This window comes from Neomonachus schauinslandi, chromosome 1 (assembly GCF_002201575.2).
Source record: "Neomonachus schauinslandi chromosome 1, ASM220157v2, whole genome shotgun sequence".
NCBI classification, from domain to species: Eukaryota; Metazoa; Chordata; class Mammalia; order Carnivora; family Phocidae; genus Neomonachus; species Neomonachus schauinslandi.
Genome location: NC_058403.1, coordinates 10,842,975 through 10,854,560, shown reverse-complemented (window position 1 = coordinate 10,854,560; position 11,586 = coordinate 10,842,975). Strand labels below are relative to the sequence as shown.

The 11,586-nt window shown below is 42.8% G+C and overlaps 1 protein-coding gene across 1 annotated transcript; it reads right to left on the bottom strand.

Moving 5' to 3' along the window:
* Positions 1-614: 614 nt before the first annotated feature.
* On the bottom strand, positions 615-2,081 carry LOC110570080 (elongation factor 1-alpha 1-like). Its single transcript, XM_044918999.1, has 3 exons — positions 1,422-2,081; positions 1,140-1,329; positions 615-790 (listed from the first exon to the last, which is right to left on the bottom strand). Exons 1-3 carry the CDS (start codon positions 2,079-2,081, stop codon positions 615-617), a joined length of 1,026 nt encoding a protein of 341 aa, XP_044774934.1.
* Positions 2,082-11,586: the final 9,505 nt, after the last annotated feature.

Below are 11,586 nucleotides of genomic sequence, written 5' to 3'. Positions count from 1 at the left end.
TGTCCCCATAGCTTTTTACTATGTACTTAAACAGATGATTTATTTCCCTTAGGCAAGGTGAAAAAAAACACAAAAAATTCCCACCAGGAGAAAAAATGTTAACCCAAATTCTGAGTTTCAGCATAAGATAACACCAGAAATAGGTTATGGGCGACTCTAATCTTTTACCTGAATAGTACAATATGCGGTTACAGTGTTGGCCAAAAGAAGACATAGTTTTCTCATTAAACTTTTGTTATAATGGATCTCAAAATTCGGTGACAGATTTTTGGTCAAGTTGTTTCCATTAAAATGTACTCATTTAAAAAAACTAGTAACTTAAAACTGCCACACACACACACACACACAATGGTCCACAAAACATTCTCCTTTCCTTCTGAAGCTTTTACAATGCACTGTTATCATTAGCCAGTCTTTTACTATTAAACTTAAATGGCCAATTGACACAAACAGTTCTGAGACCGTTCTTCCACCACTGATTAAGACTGGGGTGGCAGGTATTTGGGATAATATTTGCTTAGCCTTCTGAGCTTTCTGGGCAGACTTGGTGACCTTGTCAGCTCCAGCTGCCTTCTTGTCCACTGCTTTGATGACACCCACAGCAACTGTCTGTCTCATGTCACAAACAGCAAAACGGCCCCAAGGAGGATAGTTAGAGAAGCCCTCAAAGTGCCAGGAACCATATCAATGATGGCAGCATCACCAGATTTCAAGAATGTGGGGCCATCTTCCAGCTTTTTTCCAGAACAATCAATCTCCTTCAGCTGAGCAAACTTGCAAGCAATGTGAGCTGTGTAACAATCCAGCACAGGGGCATAAACACCACTCATGTGGCCTGGATGGTTCAGGATAATAACTTGAGCCATGAAACCAGCTGCTTCCATGGGTGGGTCATTTTTGCTGTCATGAGCCACATTGCCATGCTGACCGTCTCTGACAGATATGTTCTTTTTTTTTTTTTTTAAAGATTTATTTATTTATTTTGAGAGAGCGAGAATGAGAGAGAGAGTACATGAGTGGGGGAGGGTCAGAGGGAGAAGCAGACTCCCCGCCGAGCAGGGAGCCCGATGCGGGACTCGATCCCGGGACTCCGGGATCATGACCTGAGCCGAAGGCAGTCGCTTAACCAACTGAGTCACCCAGGTGCCCTCTGACAGATATGTTCTTGACATTGAAGCCCACATTGTCCCCAGGAAGAGCCTCACTCAAAGCTTCATAGTGCATTTTAACACACTTGACTTCAGTTGTAACATTGACTGGAGCAAAGGTGACCCCCATGCCAGGTTTAAGACTCCAGTCTCCACTCAGCCTACCCATTTTGTAGATGTCCTAGAGGGGCAGACACAAGGGCTTGTCAGTTGGACAAGTTGATGGCAGAATGCCATCCAGAGCTTCAAGCAGCATGATTCCACTGGCTTTGCCATCTTTATGGTGACTTTCCATCCCTCAAACCAAGGCACATTAGCACTTGGCTCCAGCATGTTGTCACCATTCCAACCAGAAACTGGCATAAATGCTACTCTGTCAGGGTTGGAGCCAATTTTCTTAATGTAGGTGCTGACTTCCTTAATGATTTCCTGGTATCTCTTCTGGCTATAGGGTGGCTTAGTGGAATCCATTTTGTTAACATCAACAATTAGTTGTTTCACATCCAGTGTGTAAGCCAGAAGGGCATACTTGTGGGCCTGCCCATTCTCGGAGATACCTGCTTCAAATTCACCAATACCAGCAGCAACAATTGGGACAGCACGGTCAACCCAAGATGTGCCTGTAGTCACGTTTTTGATAAAGTCTTGGTGTCCTAGGGCATCAATGATGGTCATGTAATACTTGCTGGTCTCAAATTTCCTCAGGAAGATATCAGTGGTGATACCACATTCACGTTCAACTTTCAGTTTATCTAAGACCCAGGCATACTTGAAGGAGCCCTTTCCCACCTCAGCAGCCTCCTTCTTAAACTTTTTGATAGTTCTTTGGTTGATCCCACCACATTTGTAGATCAGATGACCAGTAGTGGTGGACTTGCCTGAATCTACATGTCCAATGATGATGATGTTGACATGAGTCTTTTCCTTTCCCATTTTGGTTAAGATTAGTGGTGGGGGCGCCTGGGTGGCTCAGTTGGTTAAGCGACTGCCTTCGGCTCAGGTCATGATCCTGGAGTCCCAGAATCGAGTCCCGCATCGGGCTCCCTGCTCAGCAGGGGGTCTGCTTCTCCCTCTGCCCTCTTCCCTCTCGTGCTCTCTGTCTCTCATTCTCTCTCTCTCAAAAAAAAAAAAAAAAAAAAGATTAGTGGTGGTTTTCACGACACCTGTGTTCTGGTGGCAAATGTGTTGTGAAAAGGTCCTTAGCCTATTTTTAAATCAGGTTGTTCTTTCTTTCATGGATTGTGCTTTTTGTGTTGTATCTACAAAGGCTACATATCGTATTTTTCTAATTATATGACATCCTGGAAAAGGCAAATTCATGGAGACACTAAAAAGACCAATGATTGACAGGGGTTAGAAGGAGGGAAGGATGAATAAATGGAGCATAGAGGATTTTTAGGGAAGTGAAAATACTCTGTATGTTACTTGATAGTAGATACATGTCATTATACATTTGTCCAAACCCACAGAACTTACAACACCGGGAGTGAGCTATGTCCATGTAGACTATGGACTTTGGGCCACGATGTGTCAATGCAGGTTCGTCAGTGGTAACAAATGTACTATGGCATGTGATGTGGAGAGTGGTGGAGGCCGTGCAAATGTGGGGGCAGGAGGGGCTCTGTACCTTCTCCTCACTTTTGCTGTGAACTTAAAATTGCACTAAAAAAATAAGGTATTTAGGGCACCTGGGTGGCTCTGTTGGTTAAGCGACTGCCTTCGGCTCAGGTCATGATCCTGGAGTCCCTGGATCGAGTCCCGCATCGGGCTCCCTGCTTGGCAGGGAGTCTGCTTCTCCCTCTGACCCTCCCCCCTCTCATGTGCTCTCTCTCATTCTCTCTCTCTCTCAAATAAATAAAAAAAAAAAATAAGGTATTTAAAAAACATTACAACGTTAACAACTTGAGTAGTAATTAAGACAAGTAACTGCAGGTGATCCTCTGCACATGAAAGCCTTCTTCACGTATTAAAAATCTCAGGTGACATGCTTTAGAACTTTAGGATGGGTTTCAGTTATAACCAAAACAGTCTTAAGGAGGAAATGGTTTCTCCCTCAACCTCACTGTATCATGTTTCTAGTCTGAGTGTCATAGACCTCGTAGCCACATTTTTTTTAAAGATTTTATTTATTTATTCATGAGAGAGAGAGAGGCAGAGGGAGAAGCAGACTTCCCGCAGAACGGGGAGCCCGATGCGGGACTCGATCCCAGGACTCCGGGATCATGACCTGAGCCGAAGGCAGACGCTTAACCATCTGAGCCACCCAGGCGCCCTCGTAGCCACATTTTTAAACTTCATTCCGCTTATGACAACCCTCCATGTATGCATGGGTGGAGGATATACCTATTGAGATGCCTGTCTAGCCTCCCCTTTGCTGCAAAGTATTTCTATCTACCTGTAACCCCCCAAATCTGCAGGGCTCAGAGGTAGCTCCTTGCTGTCATAATGATAAGATTTGACCTAGTCTTTAGACTTCGCTGGTTGGTCAACATGGACCACTAACCCAACCAAGGCTAATAAGTGTGCCAATTGAAGGAGAGCCTCAGGCTATCTCTGGGTGGCTAGAGGGATTCTGGGTAGACCAAGAATCTAGGAATAGCCATTGTCTACTGTGCAGACTGGAGAACAGAGAAAAAGGGTCCTTTCGGAGAAAGAAGAATTAAGCTGATGGGCAGGACAGGAACAAAAGATGGAGAGCATCCTAATTTTAGTCTGTTCCAGAGGCCCAGTCAGCTACACATTGCCTTGAGTCCTGATATATAGCTGGCACACTTCTAATAATTCATCCCTTCCATATAAACAAACTAGGGTCAGTTTCTATTATTTGTAACCAAAAGAATACTATCTAATATGTGTAAAAATATATTAAACTCATCGTGTGAAGCAAACTTGTTGGTTTTGTTTTCAAAAGAAATGGCTGCTTGGTTGTCTCAGTTAGAAGAACTTTTCATTGTAGATCTGACTTCTGGGTTATAAGAATAGGGACTAGTCCAAGGCACATGCCCTGGTAAATCCATGAAGTTGAATTTACCTAAAACTCAATTCTTAATGTAACTCTAGCCTGATAATCACTTGTAAAATACTCAATATTGAATATAAGAAAGTTACAGTCAATAAACCACTTGTGACTTGTATAACATCTCATTGTATTGGAGTGTTCTATTGGAAGATACCCAAATTGCGTTATATGGTCTATGGTAGAAACTGCTAGTTCACATCCTCTCCCAGCTGAACCTACATTTCCCAGTCCTTCTTGGAAGGAAAGACAAAGCTATAGGATTAAGTTCCAACTCATGGAAATAAGTAGAGGTGATGGGTAAAACTTCTGGAACACCTTTTAAAAGGAATGTTGCAAGACTTTTATCTTCCCTTTCCTTCCTGCTCCTGGTTCTAGAAGCAGGAATGGCCATGCGAGAGCACAAGATGGAAACCATATGTTATAAATGGATACAAATGGATAGCAACAAGCTGGAAAGAGCCTGGATCCCCAGCCCTATCTACATTTAGAACTTTCCATGTAATAAACCATCTTATTTAAGTCACTGTTGTTTTGACTTTTATTTCAGTAGCTGAACCAGAACCCTACTGTAACATTGCCTTTGCATGGAAAAACAAAAATGAATAACTGTTTCCTACAAGAGGTATTGTAGCCATCATTCAACAAATGTTTATCAGGTCACCAAGGTCTGAATGTGAACAGTTGAGCACCCTTGGAAAAACAGTCCAGGTTGGTGAAGCAATCTAGCCCACATGAGATGATGAGTGCCCAAAGGAACCCGGGGCATTTAGCCTAGGGAAAGAAAGGGTTAGGATAAGCCAGAGGGCTGTCTTTGGACATAGGAAAAGTTCATGTGGAAGAGAGGACAGACTTGTTCCATATGGATCCAAGGTGGCTGAACTAAGGCCAACAGGTTTATGTAGGGAACCGAAGCACTAAGATCTAAAGAGTTCTACATCAGTCCAGGTTGTTGGCTTCAAGCAATATAAACAGACTCTAAAATCTTAGGCAAAAATGAAATTTATTGGAATACTATTTGGGGGAATCTCAGAATTGACCAGAGTCCAGTGTACTGGCCAGGAACCAAGAATACTCTGGAGGGCTGGTTAGCAGGAAGCATAACCAAAGCCATTGAGAAAGGTCTGGTGAGCATGATGAATGACCTCTAACTGTTCCTCATGTCACTGAGTCATTCACTCAGGACTCAAAATCATGAGAGAGAGTCTGATGGTTGCACATGGGATCATTTTCCATTTGCTGGCTGAACACGGTAGAATAGTGGAAAATCTGTCCCTGTTGACTCTGTCATGGAAGTCAGGCACCACCTCCAAAAAGAGCCCAGATACTATGGGACAAATTTCCAGTGCTACCTCTCATGATGCTTTCAAAGTCCACGGTTCTGTGACCAGTGTCTCAGGATTGGGAGGGACTTGTCCATTCAGCAAAGTTACCTCCTTTCCACATTCCTCATATATGCTCATACACTCTTCACCAAATGATTCCAACAATGAAAGGCTCCCTACCTTCTTGTTGTTCAAATGAAATAAAGGCCAAGGGTTTAGACTCTCTACCTGGTATTCAAGACCTTCCAACTCTGGTCCCACTTTTGTAAAGTTAAGTTCCTGTGAGTCTTCTACAGACACCTTTCCTCCTGTCAAACTTATTCATTCAATGTCACCATCCTCTGACCCCACCAAAACATCTTGTGTTTATCTTCTTTTCTGCTCCCATCTATCTAAATGTTATCCATTCCTCACATTCCAGCTCAAATCCCACAACCTACATGAAACATTCCCAAGCCATCCTAGCCCAAAGTCATGCATCTTTGGAAATTTTTGCCTATACTCTTCATCAGGCAGTTAATCACTCTCCTTCTATGTACTTTCTATTTTTTAGAATTGATATTTAAACCCTGTTAGATGACTTAGTTTTAGACATACTTATATAAAAAACATTAAAAAATAAACATACTTATATCATCTCTGCCTATGTAGATTATAACTTCTTAAAGACATGGACTATTTCTTATCCATCTTTGCATCTTCTGCAGAACTTAAAATTCTTTCCACATGGACATTTTTTTCTTAATTGATATGAATACCAGAGGTGAATGTGGTCTTGACCTCTTATTCAGGAATTTGAGGAAGGGGAAACAGGGGAAGATGTGAGTAGAGGTATATTAGAACAATGACCGAAAATGACTTTCTTGAGTATAATAATGATGTGATTTATATTTTTTACAGCTTTATTGAGCTATAATTGATACCTAATAAATTGCACATACTTCAAGTATATAATTTGATAAGTTTTGACATATGTATGCATCCATGAAATTATTGCTCTAATCAAGATAATAAAAATATCCATTATCCCTAAATGTTTCTTCACACTCCTTTATAATCCCTCTTTTTCACTTATACCTCAAGCAACCACTGATTTGTTTTGTGTCACTATAGTTCAAATTTTCTAGAATTTCATATGAATGGAATCATTCAGTTTTTTTTTTTTTTTTTGAGGGGTGATCTGGCTGCTTTCACTCAGCATAAATGAGGTTCATCCATATTGCTGAACATGTCAGTAGTTGACTTCTTAGTATTGCTGAGTAGTCTTCCATTGTATGAAATGAGGATGATAACAGTATTCACCCCAAGAACTGCTGTGAGCATTAAGTGCATTGATACAAAAAAGATATGTAGAGCAACATTTAGTAAAAGTTGGCTTTTATTTCCTACACAAAGCAATCATGGTCATTAGTTCAGAATTACCTAACCCACTTAATGGATAAAGAACCTAAAATGTAAAGAGATTAAAATGACTTGGCCAGGGCCCTCAAGGCAAAGATTACACTAAGGTCTTCTGACTTTCAACCCAGTGTCTTCTCCACTCTACCACTGAGACTATATAATAGAAGACCAAATCTTTTTATAATGTCAACTCAGAAGTGATATCCTATCACTTCTTCTGTATTCAATTCCTTAGAGGTCTTTAAATCTGGCTCACACTGGAGGACAGGGAATTATATAAAGTGTAATGCCAATAGGTGGGGATCATAGGAGACCATCTTAGAGGCCACTTACCATAGGCCCCTTCTCTTTGCCACTGGCAGTGACTAGAATTTTCACAAGCCTGGTAGGTTGGAGTTGTGGTCAGAAGCTTCTGAACTATGGAATGAGGAGCCAGTGAGCGTGTTCCTAAGCCAATGACCTAATGGGAGACTTTGCTCTTGCCTCATGGAAAGGAAGTGAAATCTTAGTTTCTTTGTCCATCATTGTACACTGGCCATACCTTTTAAGTAGGAAGTAGAGCCTGTAGGCCCATGGAAAGAAGGGAGGTATCAGAGTTGGGCCAAGCAGTTTTCTTCTGCCTTCAAGATGACACCAGAAACACGTTCATATGGAATGGGCCTTGCATTTATTTATTTATTCATTTATTCTCTGATATTTACTCAGCATCTATTACATATCAGTCCCTCTGTTTGGTGCTGGGGGTACAAAGGTTTATTTTTTGAGAATTTATGTATTCATTGTTAAGGCCACAAGGTAAAGAGGAGATGACATTTTATTAGTTCCGGCTCTCTAAGAAGAAGACACCAAGACAGGATCAGACATGTAAGAGACTTTTTGGAGGAAATGCCTGCGAAGGACAAAAGGAGGGAAGTGGAGAAGGTGGGGAGAAGACTGCATTGCAGATCTGACATCTGTGCTGGAGATGGGGAGGGGAGAGAGAGGCTCACACTGCAGGACAATTCCAAGAAAGGTTTGGTCAGGTCACTGGGAAAGGTTGAGTCAGGTCACTGGGAACTCCTTGAGCCCAAATCACCTATCAGAGGAGTCATGGGTATAATAGAAATGAATCTGAATTTGTACCTTCACTGTGCTCCATCCTTGACTGGGAGCAGCCTGGGGGACATGTGGCCTCAGTGATAATAGAGCAATGGATCCAGAGGGCCAGCAGCTAGGAATCTGAGCAGGATCTTTGCACTTCTGTCTTGTGCATGCAACAAGGTGTGGTTCATGGGATGATGGAGTAAGCACAGTTGCTAGCAGAGTACAGAGGAAGTGCACCTGATCCAGACTTTCAAGTTTAGGGTAGGCTTTCTGCCAGGCAGTGGTCGAAACTGAGATGTGAGCAGAGGAAAGCAAATTGACATATACCACTGGAAAAGTACCTGCTGGTAGCAGCACTTTGAGGAACTGCTTGGCATTATATAGAAGAGCTTGGGGTTTGCATACCCTGGGAGAGAGCATTCCATTCTTTGCACGTGTACATATATGCACTGGTCTGCGTGCGCAAAATGTTCCTGGTGGTACCCTTTGTAAGGAAACAACCATGTTCTCCTAGCAGAACAGATAGACAGTGGTTTAGCTGTAGTAGTTTCAGGGATAAAAATAAGTGAGCGACAACTACACCCTATGACTTGGATGAATCTCCTAAACATGATTTTGAGGGGAGAAAATGTGAGGCACTCACACAACACTCAGGAAGCAGGCAGAAATGGGCTCCTGCTTGGGGAATGCATCCAAAGATGGTAAGAACAGAAAGGAAACCAAGGAAAGTGGGGACGAGAGGGGTTGTGCTTCTAGAGAGGCAGGGAAGAAGCTTCTGGGATGTGGGCTTCTGAGATGCTTGTGAAATAATTCTTTTTTTTTTTTTTTTTAAGTGGGCTCCATGCTCGGCGTGGAGCCCATTGTGTGGCTTGAACTCACGACCCTGAGATTAAGACCTGAGCTGAGATCCAAAGTCGGACCCTTAACCAACTGAGCCACTCGGGCACCCCTTGTGAAGTAATTCTTATAATTCTCGATATGTGTTTCATGCAATCCCATGAAACATCTCATAATTAAAAAAAAGAAAAAGGTGGGGGACAAATAGAAGTAGGCTAGGGGAAGGGAGTAGAGTGTGTTCCAGGCAGAGGGGAAAGGACAGGAGGGGAAATGCATGCAGAGCTCAGGGATTGCAAACACCATGGAGTAACACTGAGGAGTGGCAAGAGGGATGGGGGTGGGGTGGGGGGCGCACTGCTGAAGGAAGGGCCTTGTAAACCCCTGTTGAAGAGTTAGGGACTTTACCCTGCGGGCAAAGGGAAACCATTGAAGTATTTAAGCTGTGGAGAAACTGAATCAGATGTGTGTTTTCAGAAAGATCCTATGGCCACGGTGTGAGGAGGTACCTCACAGTACCCAGGTGAATGGAGGTGAGGTGGTCAGAGAAAGGGTTCCTGGTCCTTGCATGTTGCCCATGGCACTTACCCAGGGCTTGCAGCTGTGGGCTTCCAGCCGGAGTCAAGTTTAATAGCACTGATTCCCAGGCCTGAAGCTGCCCTTCCTCACCACTGGCTGACCCACAGCCCTCCTTTCTGCATCGAGGAACTTGGCCATGTCTTAATCACTGAATCATTAACAACAGGAGGAGTTTCTCCAATCTGGCTGCTCTCTAATGTCAACCAGGCATATTATTGATTGAAGATAAAGTGCTGTCCTCGCTCCCAAAGGCCCTGTCTTCTGGATTCTGAACATTTTGGGGCAGAAGGTGAAAGGAAAAAAAAAGGACTTGTAAATAACTGATCACTGCAAAAGTTAACCCCTTAAGAATTCCCTAGTAGGAGTATTTTAACAATAGCACTATGTGTAATCGCTTAAGTGACTTGTTCCATTTGTAGTAATATAGAGGAGCAGTTGGTTAACATGGTTATTTAAAATTTTCTTAGTAACTATGTATTTAGTATTAAGGTCAGTTGTGGACCTTTTTATTCAAGTTGGGAGCTAAATCCCCAAGATATTTCCTGCATATTCTCCTAAGGTCTTGGTAACCAGAAGCTGAAAGTTCAAGATGATTTATTGTAGGAGGTATCACCTGATAGCTCCCAATTATCTTGTAATTTTAATTGCACGTAAGGATTTTTTTCTTTTTGGCAGCATAAATAGCTGCTGTTATTGTTGCCAGTAAGTTGATTTTTAAAAATATGGGCAATTTGAAAAAATAGATATTATCTAATACTAAAACATTATATCCTGATTTGCAATATACTCTCAAGTATAAAATCTTCCTCACAGCTGCTTTTGAGGGTTTGACTTCCTACCAGATACTGTCTCCATTGCAAAGGATCATTTACTTCCTGAATATGGGCTCCGTTGGAATCCCCTCTGCCTCCCACATGCTCTTTACCTGCTTGTCATCTGCCTTAGTAAAAGGAAGGTCCAGTGAAGTTCAGATCAAGGGCACAACTCTGTTTTGACCCTGAGTCAATGGGGGGCTGTGTAACTACTGGATATAATCTAGTGCCTATGGGCTTTGCTCCTCGTACCAACTCTACGCAACCTCTTCTCGTTATAATGAGGGCATTCTCCCCGACATGAATCAACAGAGCCCTAGCAACATGGGCGAGATGATCCTCACAGAGGGTGGACTTTGAGATGATATTGGCATATTGACCTTCTTACCAGGATGTGTTGACTGGTGGTGTCATGACCCCCAACTGTCAACAGTCCTTGGGTGGCCAGATCATTTAGGTGGTGGATCTGCCACTTTCTTTCCTTTGGTTGAAATCTTGAAGAGGGAGACTCTTTAGAGAAATAAAAGATAACACCTCAAGTCCTTCAGAAGATCATAATCTTGCTATGAAGATTTATGAAGATAAGACATCCAGAGAGAAAAAAAATACTAATATATTGAATTGTAATATAAGCTCTATGAATTAGGAGTTGAGGAGATGCCGCATAGGGGCGTGACCAGAACAAAGGCAAATCAGTCCAGAATGTTTATCGAAGAGAAACCCAGGATCCACTGTTGACACTTGCCTCACTAATTTCCCCTCAAATATCCAATCAGTCACCACATCCTACAGATTCTATCTCCTCACACTCCTTCCTTCAACTTTCGTCAGCGCCTGCACCATGCCCTCTGAGCTTGACCCAGCTTGTGCACTTGCCCCCTTTGAATCCATTCAGGCCTGATCACGTTCTGCCCTTTCACGTCCAGCGTGAAAGCTGCTCTATGCTGTGCAGGCCTGGCTTGTGTACCTCTCAGGCCTCACCCTGAGTGAGGGCCTCCCTAGTTTATTTTGCCAGGCACTCCCTACTGGCTTTGGTTTGGTGCCTTGCCCCCTTCAGGCCCCTTCAGACACTGCTTCATCCTCCTGCACCCTCTCCAGCTCATGGCCTTCTTTCCTTTTACTAAATCTAAAATCCTTCCACGTGTGTTCTGGATTTTGCACTTGTGGAGGAAGAACATAAAGCTGTTTAACACCTCCAACATTATCGACATTTAACATGAATGTCCCACAATAGGCTGTTGGAGACACTTCTTTTTTCTTTCTTTTCTTTTTTTTTTAAAGATTTTATTTATTCATTTGACAGAGAGAGAGCGAGAGAGCACAAGCAGCGGGGTGCAGCAGAGGGAGAGGGAGAAGCAGGCTCCCACTGAGCAAGGAGCCTGAGATCA

Bases quoted from the DNA above. Each gene is read 5' to 3' on its own strand.
- LOC110570080 (XM_044918999.1), bottom strand. From the start codon at position 2,081: ATGGGAAAGGAAAAGACTCATGTCAACATCATCATCATTGGACATGTA. The intron at 1,330-1,421 runs GCAAAGCCAGTG...CTGCCCCTCTAG, and splicing joins GGAAAGTCACCATAAAGATG to GACATCTACAAAATGGGTAG. The intron at 791-1,139 runs GTGACTCAGTTG...ATTGTTACACAG, and splicing joins ATCTGTCAGAGGGCACCTGG to CTCACATTGCTTGCAAGTTT.